General features: G+C 46.0%; 1 protein-coding gene across 4 annotated transcripts in view; it reads right to left on the reverse strand.

The window, feature by feature from the left end:
• The window catches only part of CNIH3 (cornichon family AMPA receptor auxiliary protein 3), a 271,720-nt gene that overhangs the window by 8,851 nt on the left and 237,466 nt on the right, over nt 1–25,403 (reverse strand). For all 4 annotated transcript variants that reach the window (XM_036855156.1, XM_036854281.1, XM_036852821.1 and 1 more), the window contains 2 exons: nt 4,599–4,711; nt 258–401 (listed from right to left, as the gene is read on the reverse strand). In XM_036855156.1, coding sequence (XP_036711051.1) covers nt 258–401; nt 4,599–4,711 — 257 coding nt within the window. The remainder of the gene's footprint in view (nt 1–257; nt 402–4,598; nt 4,712–25,403) is intronic.

The following is a 25,403-nucleotide window of genomic DNA, read 5'->3' on the forward strand; positions in this document are numbered from 1 at the left end:
GCACTTCACCAATAATCTCCTAAGAGGGTTTGGCAGAATGTGTGTTCACTGTGTAGCCCAAAGGATGTTCCTGTCAGCCAGCAAGGCCTCCAGCAGGACCTTCTGCCCCTCCCACTCCTTTACACAGAAGCTCTTGCTCCTGAACCAGTTAGGTGGCTGGCAGCATCCTTGACAGGCTGGGACTCCCACCTGCAAAAGCCTGAAATTTTCTCCATTTGCTGCAGGAGTCAAACCCACCAGGAGGGGCAGAAACTCACCAGTAAAGGTAGTAGAAGAAGGAGAGGAGATAGAAGGCCAGCTTACACCAGGCCTCCTTCTGACAGTAACTCAAGGTGTCTGCGTTCATGACCACCGGCGGGTCGTAGGCTAATTCGGAGCTATCTGCCGGACAGTGGAAGTACCTGCAGAGAAAGAGCGCACGGCGTCATCGGCTCTGAGGCTCGGACAGGACATCTGACGTCGTCTGGGCTGAGTCCCCTGATGCCAGACTTCCAATCCGAGGAGCCTCTGCTAAGCAGCTGTCTGCCTTCTGCCAGAATCACTGCCCAAATTACAGCCCAGGCACTGCTAAAAAGTGGCTCAGCCACTGTCTTCTAGCAGGTAGTAACACCCAAATACTCAGATCCACCAGTATCAGATCCACCTCACACACAGCTGCTCTGACAGAAGGAAAACGTGTCCCCTGGTGGCACCTGGGAGATACCAGGAAGAGCCTCCTTTCTCCAGGGATGTGGGTTGGTGGGGTGAGGGGGTAGCGGAGGGAGGTCCACGATGTGTATGGACCTGGGTTGCCAGTAGGGGCACAGGCGCGGGTTGATGTCAGTTGCATATCCGCTGCCTAGTGTCGCTGTACCACAACTCTACCATGAACGTTAATTATTTGGATTAAACATTAATTACTTTTGGGTTATCCTCCTCCCAGACCCCCTTTTCAAATCCTGAATACTCTGGGAGGGACATCCTATTCCCACTTGCGTGTGGAGTAGTTTACAGGTAATTTTCTTCTTGATGGAAGGACCCAGAACAGCAAACAGAATATTGGCCATCGCGGGGAGAGAGCAGCCCCCGCGGGAAACTGGGTAAACCAAAGAGCAGTGGGAGGAGAGAGGTGAATGCAGAGTTCGCCTTCTTCAAAACATCACCGCAGCTCAACGTGAACTGGCCTTGCTCCCGGAAGGAGAGAAACTCTCCCGCTGCGCTGTGTGAGACCTTGGGAAGTGGTCAGGCAGGAGGCAAGTCCTGCCCCTGAGGCCGGCCCCCTGGCCCTCACCAGATCGCTGCCCCCAGGGCCTCAGCCAGGGTCTCATTCAAAGCCGGAGAACAAAGTGCAGCTGAAATCCCGCAGCGGGCTGTTCCTTTTGTCAGTCTGGTAATGGAATCAGGAGGCCGGGTGCAAATTAATGGCTCCTGTGAGGCTCTGGGACAGGCCGTGGTCCTCGAGTGAGAGCGAGGACCAGACGAGTGGTCTGACGGGCTTAATCACATCGGCTCTGAAGAGCATCCCTGTAACGTAGCAACTCACGGAGCTGGTATTTCAGTTCCCTCTTCATCTGCTGCAAAGGATTGCACTGACATTATCCGTCATCCACACTATGCAGACAGGAAATCGCAAGCCAGATTCAATGACATCTGCCAGCTCACAGCCCTCCAGGCCACTCACCTCTCCTCTGCCCAGGAGCAGATTTCACAACCTATTTGCTTTTGCTGTGCCCTTGTTCCCAGGAGGCCTCATTAAGTGGAGGAAGGGGTGGCAGGGTGGCTGAGTGGCTCAGTGGGCAGAGCCAGGGCCCTGAGGCCCACCCGTCACCAGACTGAGATTCCTCAGGTCAACTGTTAACCTCTCTGAGCCTCAACTTTCTCGTCTGCAATATGGGACTGAAACTGCCTACTCCAAAGGGCTGTTGTGACAATTGTGTGAGGTGATGGGTCCAAAAAATCTCCAAGAACAGGTACTGAACAAAAGTTCTGCAGTTCTACTTGTATTTAAGCAAACTGGGAGCTAGGGCAGAGGGGGCTTTATCTGCACTAGAAACATCGCTGGGCTGGACCTTTGGAAAGGAGGGGGAAGCGGAAATGAAATAGAGGGGTTTCAAGGACTCTGATTTTTATTTTTTCTTTTCTTCTTCTTTTTTTTTTTTTTGTGGCCGTACCGCGCAGCATTCAGACCAGGGACTGAACCCGCACCCCCTGCAGTAGAAGCGCTGAGTCTTAACCACTGGACCACCAGGGAAATCAGGACTCTTACTTTTTAAAGGACACTTGCCCTCCTCACTCCTTTTTCTTTCATTTTCTGAGTACTTAACGAATTGCCAGAACTAGGCTAGACCCTGTCAGGGATTCAAAAAAGTAAGACAAGCTCCCTACTGGCAAGGAGACTGCAGTCACTCCCTTCTTTTACACGGAAACGTTCCAAGTGTAAGGACGCGGCTGGCTCTCCCGCCCTCCCTTTTGGAGGAGTGATAGCCCTAAGAAGCAGTGTACCAATCAAAGTTTTGTAAATTAACCACATTTCTGATACCTTGGATTGACAACACACTATTTGAAGGACCTTGGGATAGATTCATTTTAGAAGGAGAAGAGCCAGCCCCTAGGTGACAAGGACACGGCCTGCGATCCACAGAGAGGTGGCCCTGCCATATCCCAGCTGAGTGATTCTGGGCCATGACGTAACCTTTGTGAGTCTCTGTGACCTGTGTGTAAAACAGGGAGAGGCAACCCCAAAGCACCCGTTTGTTGTGGATACCAGAGGAGGTAGGCATGGAAAGTCTCTGAGTGGGTAGGCGATATATTTCAACACCATTATGTTTCTATTTGACTTCTCTCTAAATTCAGATTTTAGTAGGTTACCTTTACATAGAAGGACGTTGTTATGTAACTGAATCATCTTATTTCCTCCCTCAACCTGCGTCCTGCTCTTGGTCACCTCCCAGCCACCGAGCCTAGAGATTCCCTCTGCCTCACCTCCTGCATCCAATTACTGGCCAAGGCATGTCCAGTTTACCCCTCCAAACCCTCTCCTTCTCTCTCCATTCCAGCTTCCAACTTCAAGCCTCCAGTCTCTCCACCTGGAGTTTCATCAGAACTTCCTAACTGGATTTCGTCCTCAAAATTTCACCCTCCAACCCAGCCTTCCCACGGCTGTCAGGGTCACCTTCCTAAAAATCGGATCAGGCACTGTCATTTTCCTCCTCAAAACTTCTGAGAGGTATCCCTTTCCTACAGAATAAATTAACTCCAACTTCCTATCAAATCATTTCAGACCCTCCATACCTGATCCCCAGCTGTCAACCCCATCTCTGCTCCCTTCTGTCTGAGAACCCCACATCCAAGCACACCGAGCAATCACTGTTCCCCAGACACACCAGGTGCTTTCTTACATCTGAGCAGGCTAGTCCCTTAACCTCGAATGTGCTTTTCCAGATTCCCCAGTGTCACACTTCCATTCCTCTACACTCCTACCTATGTTCCTTATATATCTGGTAAGAATCGATTTCCCTCTCCCGCTAGGGTATATATTCCTTGGGGGTAACAATTATATTTTGCATTCGTCTTGGAATCCCGCATAGTGTCTGGCATGTAGTATGTGTTCCATATGTTTGCTAAATGAAGGGGTGAATGTTCTAGATGTGACTAAATACAGGCTATATTGTATGCTGTAATGACAATGATTAAATGTTTGGGGGATGAGGGGAAAGTGTGGTTAATTTATCTGCACATGTGCATTCTTGACTACTTTCGTATTCCCCCTCCCTGCCTCCTATATACCCACACGGTGACTCTCTTTTACAAAAAAGCCCAAATCATGTGATCTGATGCACGCTCTTAGCAGGGAAGAGATTTAAAATCAGAACAGTCCCAGAAAATCCAGCCCATATGGTAGGTGGGCTATTTTTATTAAGATATAATTCATCTGTCAAAAAAATTCACCTTTTAAAAGTATACAATTCAGCAGTTTTTCGTATATTCATAGAGTTGTACAACCACCACCAGTATCCAATTTCAGAACATTTTCAACCCTTTCAAAAGAAAACAGTGTAGTCGCACCTCACTCCCTCTCCCTTCCAGCCCCTAGCAATCACCAATCTACTTTCTGTCTCTATAGATTTGCCTATTCTGGACATTGCATATAAATGGCCTTTTGTGACTGGCTTCTTTCACTTGTAATTTTTTCAGGCTTCACCCACGTTGTAGTGTGTATCAATACTTTATTGCTTTTTATTGCCCAAATACTTTATTGCTTTTTATTGCCCAATAAGACTCCATCGAAAGGATATACCACATTGTGTTTATCCATTCATCTTCTGATGAACATTTGGGTTGTTTCTACTCTCCGGCTATTGTGAATAATGCTCTAGCTGCCTTTAACGCTGATCTGTGAGAGTTGAGGCTGTGGTTAGTGGAACCTACAGGAAGGGCCTTCCCTTACTGAATTATTGTCTGAGAGCAGCTTGCAAAGAAGGCTTTGAGGAAAGGGTCACCAAGGGAAGGGATGAGAGGAAGGCACTAAGTGGCTGGTCCATCTGGGGGGACATCGTCTCTGGAGGGCAGGCTGACCAAACAGAAAAGGGGAAGGACAGGGCAGTCCCAAGCAGACTTACCTCCAGAAGTGATAGAAAAGTAGAGGGACATTCAGCCCCAGGGTGAGCCACTCCTGAGCACACAGGAACATGATGCAGAAGAGGCTGTGGATGGAATATTCTGGCAGCACCAGCTGAAGAGGGAGCAGAGACACAGGCCTGCGTTAGAGGGAGGAAAAGTCACTCCTGCATCTATAGCGGCTGACGTCCGCCTGCCTGGACACTTCCTCTGACATGCTGGTGACACAGAGGTCCTCCCCGCAGCATCACAGAGTCACTGCCCCTGGACTGTGACCCATTTCTGGTAAGTTCTCCTCTTTAAGGTACCGGAGCCATGCTTTATACCCAACCCAAAAAGGACACAGGCCCTCAGCACCCTACTTACCAGAATAGGGCACTTGCTTCAGGGGGTCACCCGTGGATGACCACTGGCAAGAGTGAAAGAGGCCATCCAGCCCCTGTGACGTCTGGCCCAAGGCGGGACCCACTGGCAGAAACACTGATAGGGTTTCTAGTGATTCTATAACTGCCCTGCTCGTGTTCTCCTAGGCCCTGTGTATCGTCCCATAGAAACTCACAAACCTAAAGCCAATATGTATATACGGTTCAAACACAGGAGGGTTGGGAAAAAAGTGAGAAACAGTATTTTTCTTGATGCTGCATGGATCAAGAGGAACCCAAGAGTAAGAACATGTAGTATGATAAAAGAGGGAACGTTTAGCCTCTGGAGGAAGGGGAAAGAAACCAGCCCAGACCAAGAAGGGTCAGATAGTGGAAGGCAACCAGCAGGGAGACTAAGCTCCGTGAGCCCAATCTACCTGCACAGGTGTAAAAAGAGCTTAACGTGATTGTGGACCCAGCCCCCCAAGGGTGTTTACATCTTAACAGAAATCAAAGTTGTAACAAAAATCAAAGTGACTGTAAAGGAGAAATTTGGTCCCCGGGCCAGTAACAAGGAAACCCCAAAATAGAGATATTAATGTACCATCTTTCCCAATCATATAAGAATAAATATTTTTATTTTTTTTTAAATTTTATAGCTACTTTTATTTTTATTTATTTATTTATTTTTGGGTGTGCTGGGTCTTCAGTTCGTGCGAGGGCTTTCCCTAGTTGCGGCAAGTGGGGGCCACTCTTCATCGCGGTGCGGGGACCGCTCTTCATCGCGGTGCGGGGACCGCTCTTCATCGCGGTGCGGGGACCGCTCTTCATCGCGGTGTGCGGGACTTTCACTATCGCGGCCCCTCCCGTTGCGGGGCACAGGCTCCAGACGCGCAGGCTCAGTAGTTGTGGCTCACGGGCCCAGCTGCTCCGTGACATGTGGGATCTTCCCAGACCAGGGCTCGAACCCGTGTCCCCTGCATTAGCAGGCAGATTCTCAACCACTGCGCCACCAGGGAAGCCCAAGAATAAATATTTAATGAATGAATACTTAATGAATTAGTTAATTCATTAAGTAATAGTTAATATTTAATGAATTAATAGTTAATATATATATTCATTATGTGTATATACATATTCATATATATATATGGGGGGATAGCCTCTGTGTGTCATTTAGACCAGTGGTCCCCAACCTTTTTGGCACCAGGGACCAGTTTCATGGAAAACAATTTTCCATGGGGGGATGGTTCAGGCGCTAATGTGAGCGATGGGGAGCGATGGGGAGTGGCAGATGAAGCTTCGCTCACTCGCCTGCCGCTCACCTCCTGCTGTGCGGCCCGGTTCCTCACAGGCCGCGGACCAGTACCGGTTTAGACCACGATGAATGCTTTGCTCCATCTAGCAAATTCTAACCATTCTTCAAGGCCCATCTCTAACAGCACTTTCTAATGGAAGCTCGGCCCATACTACCCCACCTCACCCCACCCCACCCTGCAGCCCCACAGCATGCTTTCCGACCCTCACTCAGGGGGACTGTCCATAACTGTCCACGATGGAGTCATTACCTCCTTTCCTACCTCTCGACACACACGGATCTACCCCACTAGTCTATAAGCCGTCTTGGCCAAACTCTATCCTTTTCTCATCTCCATTTGCAAAGTGCTTTTTTGTACTTAGCAGAGACTGAACAAGTATTTGATAAAATGAATTGAACTGACCAAGTGCATATGTTTGGAGCATGGTTGGCTGGCATTAGGGATACCGCCTGTGGTCACAAACCAAGATTTCTCTGGGTGGGAAACAAACTGCCTTGAACTCTCCTATTTGGGGAAAGAACATGACTTTGGTCTCATTCATCTCTCACTTTAGTCAGATGAGCTAACCGCCCCAGATGGGAAATACAGTGGGGGGACACATATTTGAAATAAATACATGCAGAGGCACAGGTGTTAAGAAATGCATTTTGTAACTAAGTGGCATCTTCTTCATTCTCAAGTCCAGTGAAGAAGGAATTGCATTGACCCGCCTCTTAGAATTCTCAGGCAGTAACCCTGGAATCAACGTACAAGAGCCAGCGGTCCAGAGGCAGTGGCCTCAGTGGGTGAACCGGCACAGCTAGCCCCTGTGAGCCTCAACGACCTGGTGGGAGGGGGTACGTCCCATCATTTGTCCTCACAGGACCTTGCAGCCATCCTTTCCAACCCCATCTGCGGCCAGCCTAGACACCACCTTACCTCCTCCCGTTCAGAGAGAAAGCCCCCGTTCTCAGCCTGCCAGCCCCAGGGGGTAGTGGCTGTGACCTCTTCTGTGCATGTCTCTACATTTTTTAATCATTGATTTCAGCCACTCAGGCGGAGGTAATTAACATGTTACGAGACAGCCATCCCAGGCCTGGATCATCCCCGTCTCACAAATCTCTGACTGATTACAGTCTGGGTCTCAGGTCCCTCTATTCAGCACCACTGTTTCTTCTCTCTTCGGGGCTTGATTTATAGCGGAAGCTGCAACCTGCTGAGCAGGGAGAATTTGTCACTGTCACCACACTGAGGAAAACTGATTAAGGGAGGCCAGCTGGGTGCAGAGGTGCCCCACCTGCTGGGGGTGGGATAAAAGCTGCAGAATCCATGCTGCTCTTCGGGGTGGCTTCTCCCCAGCTGCCTCTTCCTATCCCTGAGCAGCAGCCTTGCAGCTGGGAGGGCGAGGGTGCCCTGTACGTGCACACGTTGTTTCTCTCCCGCTTCCCCAGGCAGTCCCTGTCGTGATGGCAGGGGAGACTTACGGATCCTGTTCCTCCTGGACCCAGTGAACCTCGGCCAGGCCATGAGCACCAGCCTTGACCAGCGGGCATTACTGCTGCCCTCCACACACTTCCCGTATCCACCGTCGGGAAGGCGGGGCCAAAGGGCTGTGAGCAGAAACGGCTGGAGCACTTACCAGCCAATGCAAAGCGCTCCAGGCTCTCTCTCTCTCTGCCCTCTGACACGGCAAAACGCACTTAGGCTGGAGGGTCCTCCAGCATCCTGAAGCCGTAAGTGAGGAGAGGCGCGCTGGGGCAGCCGGTGATGGACACCAAACACGAACAAGAAAGAAACTTGTGGGGGTGTTTTGGGGTTTTTTTTTGGCTGCCCCGCGGGGCATGCGGGATCTTACTTCCCCGACCAGGGATCGAACCCGTGCCACCTTGCAATGGAAGCGCAGAGTCCTGACCACTGGACCGCGTTCTAAGCTACTGAGATTTGGGAGTTGTTTCTTAACCACAGCGTGATTTAACCCATCTTGTCTGGTACAAAATGAGTAATCAGTGAGAAAAGCAAAGTGGTGATCATCCTCTTTATCCTCCCCCTGATCGGCCAGCCCGCCCTTCCTTTCACAAGCACTGGGCACGCCGAGGCAGGGGCTGAACGACCACCAGGCGGGCATAATGCTTATTCATTCGTGTGGGCAGTTGGACTAGCTGTCCCCTCCCAACCCTGCTTATCTCAGTTATACAAAGACCGCCCCGGAATCTCCCCGGCCAACCACAGAAACACGGAGGAGAGCCCTGACCGCCCGCCCTCCATCCTGAGTCAGCCCCTCACACTGCAGAACACTGTTTCCTTCATAAGACAAGCGGTTGGAATGGTGCCAATCTCCTTCGTTCATACAACAGAGGAACTCTTTCACGCAGGCCACAGTCTACTGAATTCCCGTGTCTTATTATGCCCTGCTTTACAGAGTTATAAATACTAAATAAGTGGTCTCAATACAGGTATTGTGGGGTTGCTGAAAAGACTGCAATTCACTCCAACCAGGGGGGCTCACAGAAGGTTTTGCGATCAAGGCGGAATCAAGGGAACTTGAAAGGATGAGTAAAACCTAATCATGCGGGGAAGCCAGAGGTCAGCGTTCCAGGAAGAGGAACCGTGAGAACAAAAGTAGAGAGGTGACAGTCACCACCTGGGCGGGTTCTGCACAAGGCCACCTAAAACGGCCGCTTACTCATCATTTAATGGATTAACGCCAGGCCTGATGTGGGTCAAGTTCTGGGTAAATGTTCATTTTATTCCCCTCCTGCTGGGACTCAGCCTTCTCATCCCCTGGTGCTGGAGCCTTTGTGTGTCACCATCATAAACTGAGGGGTGGGGGCCTGTCATGAGAGTATGATGACAACATAGCCTCCTCCCACTATCCCCTGCCCTGATGTACGCAGAATTCCAATGTCAGGTGAAGCTCTCAGCGCACGCTAGCAAAGCTCAGACACTTGTCAGTGAAGACCTCAAAGATTTCACCCACTCCCCCGCTTCTTCCGTCACTTCTAAGAGGATGGATGTGGCATCTGGGAAGGATCGCCTGTCCTGACTTCCGGCCCAGATTCTCGTCCTCAATTTTCATTTCCTGGCAGACATTTCCATCCCGATAGTCCACAACCACCGTGTGCTGAAAACTCACTCTCCTCCCAACACCTGTAACCTTTATCTCCTCAATTTCCGATTTCTGCTAATAATAGCCATCTCTGATTTCTCTGTCTCATCCATTTCCTCACCCGTCTGTTTCCAAATCTTGCCATTTCTTCTTCACAGCCACCTGGATTTGTTTTTCCTTTTTTTATTTCTACTGCCCCTTACTGGTCTGGGTCCCTGCACATCCTCCCAAGGCAGTGCAGGAACCTTCTAGCAGGTTTCTGTCCCTGGACACTGCTCCCTCTGTCCAACAGAGCAGCTACCTCTTCTCCTCTGTAAGCGCCACATTCAGCTCCGCTCTAAGCTTTCATCCACAACCTTGTTTTCCCGGAAATTTTATTTTACTTGTATTAAAAATATTTTATTTCTACTTATGCATCATCTCATTCATTCATGTATCCATTCATTCTCCGGCTTTAGCCCCCAAGTGATTTGCAGCTGACTGGTAACCTTTACCTATGATGGGAGAATACTGTAATAATGTATCAATGTCTTATTTCATTGCCGTGGAGGAGAGGGGTATCAGGGGGCAAGAGGAGGAGCTCTTCTAACCCCCAGAGGGAGAGGAAAGAGAGAGGGGATGCTTGGAGTGGAAGCAAAGGATTGAAGCTCCCTGGGGGAGAGCGGGGATCCCCTAAGACTGGGGAGGAGGGGGCGGTGAAGGCGGAGAAATGGTGGCCAGCACCCCAGTGCTGGAGATGTGCTCGTGACGCCCACCATGCATCCCAAGGGGGGCAGGATTTCTGAGGGGCTGGTATAAGCAGGGCTGGGACCAAACACCCTAAAAGTCAAGCCACAGAAGCCTAGGGGTAGGTTCCAGGGCTGAGTGTAGCTTGAAGGGAGTGGCAGCTGTGAGACCCAGAGATTCCACCCATCTCTCAGTGAACCCTGTTGACTCAGACAACAAGCTTTTCTGCTGTGATCACATTGGGCTAAAAATATGAGCCCACTATCTCAAAGTGTTACATAAATTCTTACCAGTTACATAACGATCGACTGTGTGATATTGAGAAAAGCAGCTAACCATGTTGAGCCTTATTTACCTCATCTGTAGATGCCAGCATTTACAACCTACCAGCAAGGGTGCCAGAAGGGACACAGGGTGTCCTCTGACAGTGCTCTCAAAGGGGAAGAAGCATCAAAGAAAGGAAGATGCTGTTATCGCGATGAATGTGATCATTGTTACTGTTAACAATCACCTATGAGCTATTTCTCATCCTCAGGACTTGTCACTCTTACCCTGAGAGTCAGTGAAATGGCCCAGAACCAAATTTGGTTTCCTGATTCTCCATCCGGTCTCCTCTGACCACCCCGCCCCCCCCCAACCCCGATTAAACCAGGCTTCCAGCTTTGCCAAGTGGAAAGAAAAACCAAGGGCTGTTTAACAGCCTGCCTCTCAAACCCTAAAAACCCCAATCCCCGCCTGTTTTCAAACAATAACCCAGTTCCCTTTGTTGTACTGTCCTGTATTGTTGTATCTGTCCTAAGGTTTATCTGCCCAGGAGCCAGTGAATATGAAAAAGAAGAAAAAGATAATGTCTCTGTCATTTGATTTCCCAGCCCACACCAAACTGGCCCTAAAACAGAGGAGCCCTTCTGGGATAAGCAGGGCGAGGCAGTCTTCTCAGAAATGGCCAGCATGGAGAGCCGTTCTCTATTTGTCCCCAGAGGAACAACTGTGCACGTGACTCACATCGGGAGGAGACAGCGGGAAGGACGGACAGGATGGCAGCTTAGGAACCTGGGATTTTGCTAAATGGAAGACTGTGAGAAAAGCATCCAAGCACCATCAGGAAACCTTATTCTGTCTGAGTCCCTTGCTAGAAGGCCGCTTTCTCTTTAATTGCTCTGGGTAAAGCTCTCCTAGAGAGGGTGCTGCCTCACAGCAGTCAGGCAAGAGCCTGCACCAGCCTGGGGGTTGGGAGGGCAGGCCAGCCCTCCCAGGGGCAAGGCTCCCCGCAGCCTCTCATCCCTCCGGCGAAGAGCTGGCACCCCGACCTCAGATGGCATGACTAAGCGGGAACACCGGTTGGGCCGACTAGAGTGTTGCCTATTTGATGATGCCGGTATGTTAAACTGTTTGACCTCCTGGATTTTGCACAGTGTTTATCCAATATGTTAAAGGGGAGAGCGGATGACTCTGGTACATACTCAACAGAGAATCACCTAGTCTAGAATTGTAATTTAAAAAGTCACCAGAAAATTGGGGGAGGGGAGGGAAGGATAAATTAGGAGTTTGAGATTAACAGATACACACTACTATATATAAAATAAACAACAAGGACCTACTGTATAGCACAGGGAACTATATTCAATATCTTGTCGTAATCTATCATGGAAAACAATCTGGAAAAACAAATATATATGAATCACTTTGCTGTACACCTGAAACTAACACAACACTGTAAGAAAAAAAAAAAAAGAAAACAAAAGTCACCATAAATCAGTCTGATGTATGCTGACTGTACGCACACCAGGAACTGTGGACGCGGTTCTGTGCCCTTCGCTGCCAGCACTTCTCCTAAACGCCTGGGCCAAGTATTGCTTCGACCTTGTCTCGGTCAGGATCACAGCCTCATGGCTGATCCCAGGAGACTGAGCCAGGCCTCAGGGGAAATCAGTCACCGATCATGTTGCCCACGGGCCTGTTACCCAGAAACACAGGGGCAAGAGGGGGCGATAGCAAGGGAAGGAGATCCTGCCTGAGGGACCCAGGACGTGGAAACAGGAGCATTTTCCTCCCGGCCTGCAGAGGCCGGGAGTTCGGTGAGGGCACAGAGCTGGGGCAGGGAGTCACGGAGTGCTGCTTCCAGCCCCAGGGGGCTTCCTCGGCAGGCCTCCCACTGTCCAAGCCCATGGGGCCCTCTGGCTTCTTCCCCCTCTCTCCACCCATCCTCCCTGGGCACGTTTAATCCGCGCTGAGGAAGCTTCTGCGGCTTTCTTGACACCCACAGGGGCTCACTCTGCATGCGGAGAAGGCAACAGAGAGAGGAAAAGGCCCAGGGAGAGAAGGCGGGGGGCAAGCCCATACGCCCGCTGCCCACTGCTCCTGGCCACCTAGAGTGAGGAGGGCCCAGGTCACAGCTCGGCCCAGACGCCCCTGCTGGGACTTGGCTGTGCACTGACGTGCTGCAGACACCGGCCCAGCCACCGCGGGCGGCTCTGGCTCCCCGGCTCCCTGCCCAGGCTCCCAAGAGCTGCCTCATCCTTCCCGTCCTAGCTGCTCCTCGGGGACCAGCTTCCACTCCGACCGACCCCCATGGGCTCCAGCACCCCTAGTCCCCCTGCCATCTGCCGTGGGCCCTCACCACCAGCTGTGCTGTGTGCCGGGGACACGGAAGGAAAAGTGTGCATGCACAACCTCATGGGGAAGCGGCCCCCTCCAGTCAAATTCACAAGGGTCTCAGTTTCGCTTCTGGAGGAGAAGTAAACTGGGACAAGAAGTAACAGAACGGGTTTTGCTCGCTGCTCTGCCACCCTGGCACTCCCACTGGCCCCCCTCCTCCAGCCCATGTCTTTAAGCTTCACCATCATCCAGCAGTGATTCCCAAACGTTATGGTACTTCCGAATCACCTGGCAGTCTTGCTAAAACACAGATGGCTGGGCCCTACACCCAGTTTCAGATTCAGTAGGTCAGTAGGTGGGGCCTAAGAATCTGCCTTTCTAGCCAGTTCCCAGGTGAAGCACTGAGAACCTTGTGCCTCCAGGTGAGGTCCCAGGACCGGCATCGCCAGCATCACCCAGGAGCTTGTTGGAAATACAGAATTTAGGCTCCATCCCAGACCGCTGAATCAGAACCTGGTGGGTTTTAACAAAATCCCCAGGTGATTTATATGCACATTAAAGTTTGAAAAATGACTGCTCAGCACTGAATCCCAAAATAGGATCCTCCAGCCACCTGTAGCAGAACTGCCTGGGACACTTGGTTTAAAATGCAGATTTCTGGGTGCTATACCCATCTGCTAAGATAAACTCTCTAGCCAGGAATATGCATTTTTCAGAAGCATCCCAGGTGATTTTGTTAAATATTTGAGCTGAGATTCATAGACCAAACACATAGGGCAGAGGTTTCCATTCTGAAGACACAGGGTCCCAGGGTCCCAGTGCCCCAGCCGGGCTGTGACAGTCCTGCACTCACAGAGCAATGCTCACTAACTACTGCTCACGGACTTGAGTCTGGGCAGGTAGCACAGGCAGATAAGGGCAGCAGTGTCTGGCTCCTGGCTCTCCAAGCCACCACCATGTGGGAGAACCCCCATGAAGCCCCCTTAGAACCCATGGCCATGGTCTCTGATCTTGAAGGGTTGGCCTTGGCATCTTCCAGGGATGGAGGTCATCTCTCCAGCATCCTTCCACCTCCAGAGCCTCGCAGCCTCTAGTTTCCGCCATCTTCTGCCTGTCCTCGGCCGGTCACCTCTGCCCTTCCCTGTCACAAGCTCCTTCTACCTGTCTCCGGCCTTCCTTGTGTCTCAGTGGACTTTCTAAACCTGGAAGGTGACTGGTTCATTTTAGGACCAAATCTTTGGGGTTCCAGCCCTGCCCTGCCCTGCCCATACCTCCCAGTCTGCCTTTATCACCATTTTCATGCAGCTTCAAGACACACTTGAATTTCAAAAGCCTCTCTGCCAGCTTCCTCACATACTTGTAAAATTACTGAACTAAGAGCCCACTCAGGGAGGAGGTGAGAATAAAAGCACTCTCTCAAGCAATGCCATATTTTTTAAAGGGACAAAATTCTCCTACAACTAGCTGGCAATTCAAAGACATCTTAAGTTAACACTTGTAGCTACCCACTCCTTTCTTCCTTTCTCTAAGCCAGGGATGAGGGAAGTAGGAATTGTCATGTTCAGAATACAGGAAGTGATTAGGCAAAAGTTCAGATTGTTTGAGAGGAGAAAGACTAACAGAAGGGAAAGTTCTAGGATGAGAAGGGCAGAGGGACAAGTGATTAACAAGCTTTCCAGTGCCGAAGAGCCCCACTTATGCACTCAGTCAGCAAATATTTATCAGAAGCCCTTACTAGGCAGTGAATGCAAAGCAGCCTAGCTGGGGGAGACTGCCATGTAAATGAGCACGGAAACCATGGTTTCTACAGCACAACAACAGGGGAGCCGACGTACAGAGGTAGATTCAAGCAACAAGAGGCAGGGAGAAAGGAAAGAAGAAACCATCCCCTCTGAATGAGGAAATGAAGGAGGGTTCCTTGGAGGAGAATGACCTCTGAGTTGAGATTTAGAGGATAAGCTGTATGGGGGAAAGCAGAATACCCAAGCTGGGGGCCTCCCCAAGGACACTCGGCATCATCCTTCATGGAGGTGTTTGAGATAGTCACTTTTTTCCTCGTGTCCTAGAAAAACACCACTTCCAAATCTTCCACAGAAATGACCTTGAGATCAAAAATCCCTTCTACCAGCCTCTTCTTAAGCCTGTAAGGTTTCCAGAGCACAGTCATGACGATTTCACCTGACCAGGGAAGACCACAGTGACACGAAGGAGGCCAAGGCCAGAAACAAGTCATCTCCTGCCCAAGTGGAAAGCTCTATGCACAGTGGATGATAATTAGTCTCGACACTGGACTCACATGCATAGAGTTCACCAGTGAATTTAGGCACAGCTGCTAGCCCTGCCCTCCCCTCTCCAGCCCATCCCACCCACACCACCCTCCCAGCCCAACTTGAAGGGAAAGAGCCCAACTCTTGTAGGGAACAAAGGGTCCCAAAACCCCAGGGCCACACCTTCCTAACTCCCTGCCCTCCTAGAGTGGTGTTTTCCATGAAAGGCGTCTGTTGCCACATCATTTATGTAACAGGCACCTGCTGTTTTCAGCAAAGGGAGTTTCTCTCATTGCCCCACAGATCTTCCCTTATTAGAGCAAACTGAGCAGCAGCCTGGGTCTTGAGCATCACCATACCAGGATAAAAACAGATGATTATCCTACTTAACAGCTATTAAGTGGTGTTAATTACCTGTTACTTTCAGCAAGTTAGAGGAAATTTACTCAAAACAAGCAAAAACGGGTAAATTGAATGACAGAACAAGTATTGGCATCTGGGGAAGGAGAGCAAATTGTCATCATCACCATCAATTAATATGTACTGAGGGAGTGGCATCAAGATGGCGGAGTAGAAAGACCCTGAGCTCACCTCCTCCCATGGGCACGCCAAAATTGCAACTCCTTAAAGAGCAACCCTCTGTGAGAACAACCTGACGACTAGCAGAAAAGATTTTCCACAACCAAAGATATAAAGAAGGGGCCATAACAAGATGGGTGGGAGGAGCAGAGACATGATATAGTCAGGACCCAGGACCCACACCCTCAGGTTGGAAACCCACAAACAAGAAGAATATCACAACCAAAAAGCTTGTCCCCAAGGAGCGAGAGATCCAAGCCCCATATCAGGCTTCCCAGCCCAGGAGTCCTGCACTGGGAAGACAAGTCCCTAGAACATCTGGCTTTGAAAGTAAGCCAGGCGTGCGTTCAGAAAAGCCAGAGGGCTATAGGAAACAGAAACTCCACTCTTAAAGGGCATGTGCAAAACCTCACATGCTCCAAGTTCCAGAATAGAGGCAGTAATTTGAAAGACACCTGGGTCAGACCCACTTGCTGATCTTAGAGAGTCTCCTAGAAAGGCAGGAGGTAACTGGGATTCCCCCTGATGATGGAGACACTGGCAGCAGCTATTTTGGGGATCTTGTTCTACTACATTGGTGCCAGCACTGGCAAGCACCATTTTGGAATCCTCCCTCTAGCCTATTAGCTCTGGGGGTTTGTCCTACCTACTAGTGGGCCTGAGCAGTCATGCACAACCTGGCCACACAGCCAGCCAGGTCGGGGGCCACTCCCACCTATCAGCGTGCCCACGGCAGTCAGCCTGCCACAACAGAAGGGTGCATGCAGCCTACATAGGGCAATACCCCTGGAGCATCTAGATCTGGTGGCCAGAGGGGAGCATGTGATAGGCCCCATTGGACATCTCCTACATAAGGCAACATCTCCAAGATTGGGAGACATAGGAATACATAAAAATACACACAGAGAATTAGGCAAAATGAGGAGACAAAAGAGTATGTTCCAAATGAAGGAATAAGACAAAACCTCAGAAAAAGAATTAAATGAAGTGGAGATAAGCAATCTATCCAGTAAAGAGTTCAAGGTCATGATTATAAAGATGCTCACTGAACTTGGGAGAAGAATGGATGAAGACAGTGAGAATTTCAACAAAGAGTTAGAAAATATTTAAGAAAAATAGCCAATCAGATCTGAAGAATACAATAACTGAAATGAAAAATACATTAGAAGGAACCAAAAGTAGATTAGAAAACACAAAGGAACAGATCATTGATCTGGAAGACAGATTAGTTGAAATCCCACAAGCTGAACAGAAAAAAAGAAAAAAAGAATTAAAAAAAAATGAGGATAGCTTAAGAGACCTCTGGGACAACATCAAGCATACTAACATTCACATTATAGGGGTCCCAGAAGAAGAAGAAGAGAGAGAGAGGGAGGGACAGAAAACCTATTTAAAGAAATAATAGCAGAAAACTTCCAAACCTGGGAAAGGAGACAGACATCCAGGTACAGGAAGCACAGAGAGTCCCAAACAGGATGAACCCCAAAAAGGTCTACACCAAGAAACATTGTAATTAAAATGGCAAAAATTAAAGATAAAGATAGAATCTTAAAGGCAACAAGAGAAAAGCAACTAGCTACATACAAGGAAACTCCCATAAGACTATCAGCTGTCTTTTCAGCAGAAACTTGGCAAGCCAGAAGGGAGTGGCACAATATGTTCAAAGTGATGTAAGGGAAAAACCTACAACTAAGAATACTCTACCAGGCAAGGCGTTCATTTGGATTTAAGAGGGATAAGCAAAGCTAAAAGCGTTCATCACACCAAACCAGCCTTATAACAAATGTTAAAGGGACTTCTCTAAGTGGAAAAAAAAAGGGGGCACAACCAGAAATAAGAAAATTATGAAAAATAATCTTACTGGTAAAAGCAAACACAAAATAAAAGTAGTGAATCACCACTTATAAAGCTAGTGGGAAGGTTAAAAGACAAAAGTAGTAAAATCATCTATATCTACAATAAGTAGTTAAGGGATATACAAAACAATGGGATGTAAAATATGATGTCAAAAATATTAAACATGGGATGTAGGAGTAAAATGCAGGGTAGTTAGAATGCACTCCAACTTAAACGACCATCGAATTGTTATATATATGAACCTCACAGTAATGAAAAACCAAAAACCTAAAATAGACACACAAAAAATAAAGAGAAAGGAATCTAAACATAACACTGAGAAGAGTCATAAAATTGTAAGGGAAGAAAGAAAGAGGAAAAAAGGAACAGAGAAGAATTACCAAAAAAGAAAAGAAAAGAAAGTAATTAACAAAATGGCAATAAGTACATACTTATCAATAATTACTTTATATGTAAATGGACTAAATGCTCCAATCAAAAGACAAAGGGCAGCTGAATGGATTAAAAAATCAAGACCCATATATCTGATAACTACAAGAGACTCACTTCAGATCTAAAGATATACACACACACACAGTGAAAGTGAGGTGATGGACAAGATATTCCATGCAAATGAAAACAAAAAAAGAGCTGGATTAGCAATACTTACATCAGACAAAATAGACTTTAAAACAAAGACTGTAACAAGAAAAAAAAGGCATTTTACATAATGATAAAGGGATCAATCCAACAAGATATTACACTTGTAAATATTTATGCACCCAGCATAGGAGCACCTAAATACATAAATCGAATATTAACAAACATAAAAGTAGAAAATAACAGTTATACAATAATAGCAGGGGATGTTAACACCTCACTTACTTCAATGGACAGATCATGCAGAAAGAAAATCAATAAGGTTACATAGGCCTTAAATGATACATTAGGTTAGATGGACTTAATAAATATACACAAACATTCCATCTGAAAACTGCAGAATACACATTATTTTCAAGTGCACATGTAACATCCTCCAAGAAAGATCACATGATAGGCCACAAAAATGTCTCAATAAATTTAAGAAGATTGAAATCATATCAAGCATCTTTTCCAAACAAAAAGGTATGAGGATAGAAATCAACTATGAGAAAAAAATTAGAAAAAACACAAATTTGTGGAGTTTGAACATGATACTAAACAACCAATGGATCACTGAAGAAATCAAAGAAGAAATAAAAAATACCTTGAGACAATAAAAATGGAAATAAAATGTTCCAAAATCTATGGAATGTAGCAAAAGCAGTTCTAAGAGGGAAGTTTACATCAATATAGGCCTACCTCAGGAAACCAGAAAAATATCACATAAACAACCTAACCTTACATTTAAGGGAACGAGAAAAAGAAGAACAAACAAACTCAAAGTTAGTAGAAGAAAGAAATAATAAGATCAGAGTGGAAATAAGTGAAATAGAGACTAAAAAAAACAGTAGAAAGATGAATGAAACTGAGAGCTGGTTCTTTGAAAAGATAAACAAAATTGATAAACCTTTAGCCAGACTCATCAATAAAAAAGAGAGAGGGCCCAAATCAATAAAATCAGAAATGAAACAGAAGTTACAACCAACACCACAGAAACAAAAGATTGTAAGAGACTACTACAAACAACTATACATCAACAAATTGGACAACCTAGAATAAATTCCTAGAAACATACAGTCTTCCAAGACTGAATCAGGAAGAAATAAGAAACATGAACAGACCAATTAACAGTAATGAAATTGAATCAGTAATCAAAAACTCCCAACAAACAAAAGTCCAGGACCAGATGGATTCACAGATAAATTCTACCAAACATTTAGAGAAGAGTTAACACCTATCCTTCTCAAAGTATTCCAAAAAGTTGCAGAGGAAGCAATGCTTCTGAACTCATTCTATTAGACCAGTGTCACTTTGATACCAAAACCAGACAAAGACACTACAGAAAAGAAAATTACAGGCCAATATCACTGAGGAACATAGATGCAAAATCCTCAACAAAATAAAATATTAGCAAACCAAACTCAACAATACACTAAAAGGATCACACACCATGATCAAGTGGGATTTATCCCAGGGATGCAAGGATGGTTCAGTCTCTACAAATCAATCCATGTGACATACCACATTAACAAATTAAAGAATAAAAATCATACAATCATCTCAATAAATGCACAGAAAGCTTTTGACAAAATTTAACATCTATTTATGATCAACACTCTCAATAAAGTAGGTATAAAGGGAACATACCTCTACATAATAACGGCCAATATGACAAACCTACAGCCAACATCATACTCAATGGTGAAAGGTTGAAAACATTTCCTCTAAGATGAGAAAAAAGACAGGTATGCCCACTCTCACCACTTTTATTCAACATAACATTAAAAGTCCTAGCCACAGCAATCAGATGAGAAAAAGAAATAAAAGAAATCCAAATTGGAAAGGAAATAACACTATCTCCATTTGCAGAAGACATGACATTATATGGAGAAAACCCTAAAGACGCTGCAAAAAAAAACTAGTAAAACTAATAAATAAACTCAGTAAATTTATAGGATACAAAATTAACAGACAGAAATCTATTGTGTTTCTATACACTACTAATGAACTACCAGAAAGAGAAATAAGAAAACAATTCCATTTACAATTGCACCAAAAAGAATAAAATACCTAGGGATAAATCTAACCAAGGAGGTAAAAGACCTGTACTCTGAAAATTATGACACTGATGAAAGATATTGAATATGACACAAACAACTGGAAAAATACACCATGGTCATGGATTGGAAGAATTAATATTATAAAAATGTCCATACTACCAAAGGCAATCTACAGATTCAATGCAATCCCTATCAAAATACCAATGGCATTTTTCACAGAACTAGAACAAATAATCCTAAAATTTGTATGGAACCACAAAAGACTCCAGTCAGCCAGCACAGTCTTGTGAAAGAAGAACAAAGCTGGGGGTATAATGTTCCTTGATTTCAAACTATACTACAAAGCTACAGTAATCAAAACACAGTATGGTACTGGCACAAAAACAAACACATAGATCAATGGAACAGGATAAAGAGCCCAGACATAAACCCATGCTCATATGGTCAATTAATTCATGACAAAGGAGCCAAGAATACACAATGGGGAAAAGACAGCCTCTTCAATAAATGGTGTTGGGAAAACTGGACAACTACATGCACAGAATCATGTGGTTGTGGACTACTTTCTCACACCATGTAAAAAATAAATTCAAAATGGATTAAAGACATAAATGTAAGACCTGAAACCATCAAACTCCTAGAAGAAAACAAAGACAGTATGCTCCTTGAAATCAGTCTTAGCAATATTTTTTTGGATCTGTCTCCTCCGTCATGGGCAACAAAGGCAAAAATAAACAAATAGGACTACATCAAGCTAAAAGCTTTTGCACAGTGAAGGAAATCATCAACAAAACAAAAAGGCAGCCTACTGAATGGGAAGAAGATATTTGCAAATGACATATCTGATAAGGAGTTATTAATATCCAAAATATATAAAGAACTCAGACAACTCAATATCAAGAAAAAGCAATCTAATTAAAATGGGCAGAGAATCTGAATAGACAGTTTCCAAAGAAGACATACAGATGATCAACAGACACATGAAAAGATTCTCAACATCACTAATCATCAGGGAAATGCAAATCAAAACCACAATGAGATATCACCTCACACTTGTCAGAATAGCTCTCATCAAAAAGAAAACAAATAACAAGGGTTGGTGAGGATGTGGAGAAAGGAAACCCTTGTGCACTACTGGTGGGATTATAAATTGGTGCAGCCACTATGGAAAACAGTATGGAGGTTCCTCAAAAAATTAAAAATAAAACTACCATACTATCTAGCAATTTCACTTCTGAGTATTTAACAGAACAAAACAAAAACACTAATTTGAAAAGATATATGCACCCCTATGTTCACTGCAGCATTTTTTACAATAACCAAGATATGGAAGCAACCTAAGTGTCCATGGATAGATGAATGAATAAAGAAGATGTGGTATATATCTACAATGGAATATTAATCTGCCATAAAAAATGAAATCTTGCCATGTGCAACAACTTGGATGGATCTAGAGGGTGTTATGCTAAATGAAATAAGTCAGACAGAGGAAGACAAACATTGTATGATCTCATATGTGGAATCTAAAAAAACAAAACAAATAAAACAAAATGACAACAAAGTCATTGAAGCAGAGAAAAACTGGGTGGTTGCCAGAGGGGAAGGGGGGGTGTTGGGTGAAATAGGTGAAGGGTATTAAGAGGTACAAACTACCAGTATAAAATAAGTCACAGGGATGTAATATACACCATAAGGAATACGTCAATAATATTGTAATAACTTTGTACAGGGGCAAATGGTTACTAGGCTTATCATGGTGATCATTTTCATAATGCATTTAAATGTTAAATCACTACGTCGTATACCTGAAATTAACACAATATTTTAAGTCAACCATATTCCAATATAGCGCTCCAGACTGCCCAGGTAAGGGGGTGGTCTGAATGCAAGTACACACAGATGGGTTTGTCCAAAGTCTAAGATTAATATTAGCTGGATTGTGCCAAGGTTTACCAGAAGTTTGATTTAGCAAATTAATATTGTGAAAAAAATACAAAATAATATCATAACTTTTGCTTCCAGTAAGGGCTCGAGTGACAGTTTCTTACTGAAAATAGTATTAGATTAAGGAACAAGAGACTTGGGCTCTAGACCTGCCTATTAAGCTGTAGAACTTTGGGTGAACTATTTAATCTCAATGGGCTCAGTTTCATCATCTATAAAATGGAAATAATAATTGTATCGACTTCATAGGACTGTTATGAGTATTAAATGAGTTAATATGTGTGAAGCTCTGAAAATAGCATCTGGCACATAGTAACACTCCATAAATAATAACTATGATTTGTAAGAAGGGGTGTTTGAACTGCACAACCTCTACAGTTCTTTTCAGCTCAAATATTCCATATAATTTGTAAAAAGCAGCGATTAAACTTCCTTGAAAATTTAACCAATGTATCTTCCTTTTCCCTCTCCAATCTATTTCTAGGTGTTTGCAGATTTTTAAAATCCTCTTCCTCCACTAATTCCCATGCCTAGAAACATGTGTTCTGTGGAATCTGATCATTTTGTGTGCCAATAATAATGACTCCTAAGTAATATACTTCCCCGTGCTCCTGAAGAATGATTTCCTCATCTTTCCTGAGTCACTATTGTGCATGTGGATGTCTGTGTTTGTCTGTACGTGTCTTTGTGGGTCTCTCTCCATACAATTGTTCTATCAGTACATTACACAGTTAAGTGTTCAGCAAACTCACCATTTATTCATTCAACAAACGTGCAGTGAAAGCCTACCATGAGGTGTCAAACACTGTGGCAGGCACTGGAGGCGCCAGGACGCATTAGATGAGTACTGTGACTATGCTTCAGGCAACCCCAGGCTGGTGGGAGAGACCAACAGCTGAACAACAGAATGTGCTGCAGGCTGCACTTAGACAATGGGAAGCAAAGGAGTCGAAAGAAACAGCCTGAATCAGAGGCAGTGGAAGACCTAGCAGGCAGCCATGGGGAAAGAGAACCTGATGCAGAAACACGGCAACACCTTGGGCCAGTCCCAGCCTCTACCAGCTCTCACAGGAACAACGGCAGTCTCTTCCTGACCTGGCTCCCCTCTTCCACCCCACCCCTGCTCCCAATCTATTTTCACCTAGTAGCCAAAAAGATCTTTTTGAAATGTAAATTAGATCATGTCACTTCTTTGCTCAACCCTCCCACTGCTCCTAGAATAAAACCCAAACTCCTTACAATGACCTCTAAGGGCCTACATGATCTGGCCTCTGTGCCCTTCTGACCCCACACCCCACCATGGCTCCCTTGCTCACTCTACTCCAGTGGCATCTGTCCCTTTGTTGTTCCTGATACCCTGCCTGTCTGTTCCCACCTCAGGACCTTAGCGTGTGCTGTTGCCTCTGACTGGAGAGGCCCTCCCCAGACATTCTCACATCTGTCTCCGCCTCATCATTCAGGAATCTACTCAAGGTCACCTCCTCACATGAGCCTTCCCTCTCCATCCGACATGGTTCTCTCCTTATTTGCTTTAGTTTCTTCATGGCACTTATCATCATTTCCTGAAAATACATCAATTATGCACTTGTTTACTTGTTTGTTGTCTGTTTCCCACACTAGACTGTTCCATGAGGGCAGCCTGTCTTGTTCACAACTTTATTCACAATGCCTAGAACAATGGCTGGCACACAGGGCAATTTTTTGTTGAGTTTATAAATAAACTAGTCTTTTCCCCACACAAATAAAGCTATCGCCAACATCAAGTTAATTTTTGAGTATGAAAAACCGTAAGAGCCTTTTCAGTAGACTAAAAAATAGTGCCAGTTCAACACTAATTTAGCAAGCCTCAGGTTCAGTGGGTCTGGCGCCAGTTTAGTATCTGTTTGTCGCACATCCACAGACTGTAGCCCCAGCCCTGACTGGTCCCTTACAAATGTGTACAACTGGTCATGAAGGGCTTGAGCAAACGAGAATCAGTGCAAATTCAAACTCGGCTCAACTCTCTGAGCTCTGAGCACTCAAGGTGCTGGGTTAAATATGGCAGGAGGCCCAGCAATGAGTAAGACCCAAAGAGCTTACAATAGACAAGGGAACACCTTGTGTTCACCTTAGGTTGAACACCTAAGTGACTATAATATCCAAAGCAGAAGGTGGAGACAAGCAAAATGGAAGTATAAGCATAGTAGGTTCAAAGGAGGAAGGAAATAGATTTGCTAACACTGGCCCTTGCTAGGATAAGCAGTGCTATGGAATGAACATGCCCCCCAAAATTCATATGTTGAAGCCTAGTCTCCAATGTGGTGATATTTGGAGGTGGGGCCTATGGGAGGTAATTAGGTCATGAGGGTGGAGCCCTCATGAACGGGATTAGTGCCTTTATAAGAAGAAACATGAGAGAGATGATCTCTCTCTCTCTGCCATGTGAGGATACAGCAAGAAGATGGCCATCTGCAAACCAAGAAGAAAGCCCTCACTAGACCCCTACAACACTGCCACCTTCATCTCAGACTTCCCAGCTTAGCAATAAATCTCTGTTGTTTCAGCCACCCAGTCTATGGAAGTTTTGTTATAGCAGCCCGAGCATATGAAGATGCACACACATACACAGTGAGTGCCTCAGGGTAGCCTCCTCCTACTTCTCCCCACTGTCAGGGCACAGGTGTGAAGCAGCAGAATGGGCTGGCCAGTATTATGCGAAAGCAACAAAAGGCCACCTGTCACCTGTCCCCAGCTACTGTCCAGAACCCTCTGCTGTTCCTGAGGTCCCCACTCCAGGCTCCCAGCAGGGGTTCCCATCAGTCCTTTCGATAGATGTAGGAGCTCCAATGGGGCCCAACAAGAAGCTGCACTAGATCGTTGCAAGAACACAACATTTCCCCACCTTTCTCATCTCCATTTCTCATCATTCCCACCTCTGGGCAGCCCAGAAGTAGCAGAGAAGGGCAGGAGAGGATGGAAAGACAGATCCCACCTGAGGACCTCACTCCTTGCCCCACAGCTCCTTCTGCTCCATGGAGTGCCTCTCAGCCCCCTTCTAGGCTCCCTGAAACCTCCTTCCAAAGTTCTCAGTCTGCTTTATAAACCCACAAGTCTTCATACTGTACTCCATTCTTTCCCCAAATCTCCATCCCTGCTGATAATCCCAAGAATCTTGTACTCTATGCATCTGCCCCCAACACCCCACTCCCGGAGCTAACATGTCCTTTGAGAAGCCAAGGCTACAGTAGGGAGAGTTGGCTTCTGTGATTCCCAAGCAAAACTCAGACACATATTCATTGTATTTATTCACTCACTCATTCACCCAACATTCATTATATACCAGGTCCTATATGCTGTGAGGGTTATAGAAAAAGGGGATAAGACATCACCCCTGTCTGTATGGAGCTTAT

Source organism: Balaenoptera musculus, chromosome 1 (assembly GCF_009873245.2).
Source record: "Balaenoptera musculus isolate JJ_BM4_2016_0621 chromosome 1, mBalMus1.pri.v3, whole genome shotgun sequence".
NCBI classification, from domain to species: Eukaryota; Metazoa; Chordata; class Mammalia; order Artiodactyla; family Balaenopteridae; genus Balaenoptera; species Balaenoptera musculus.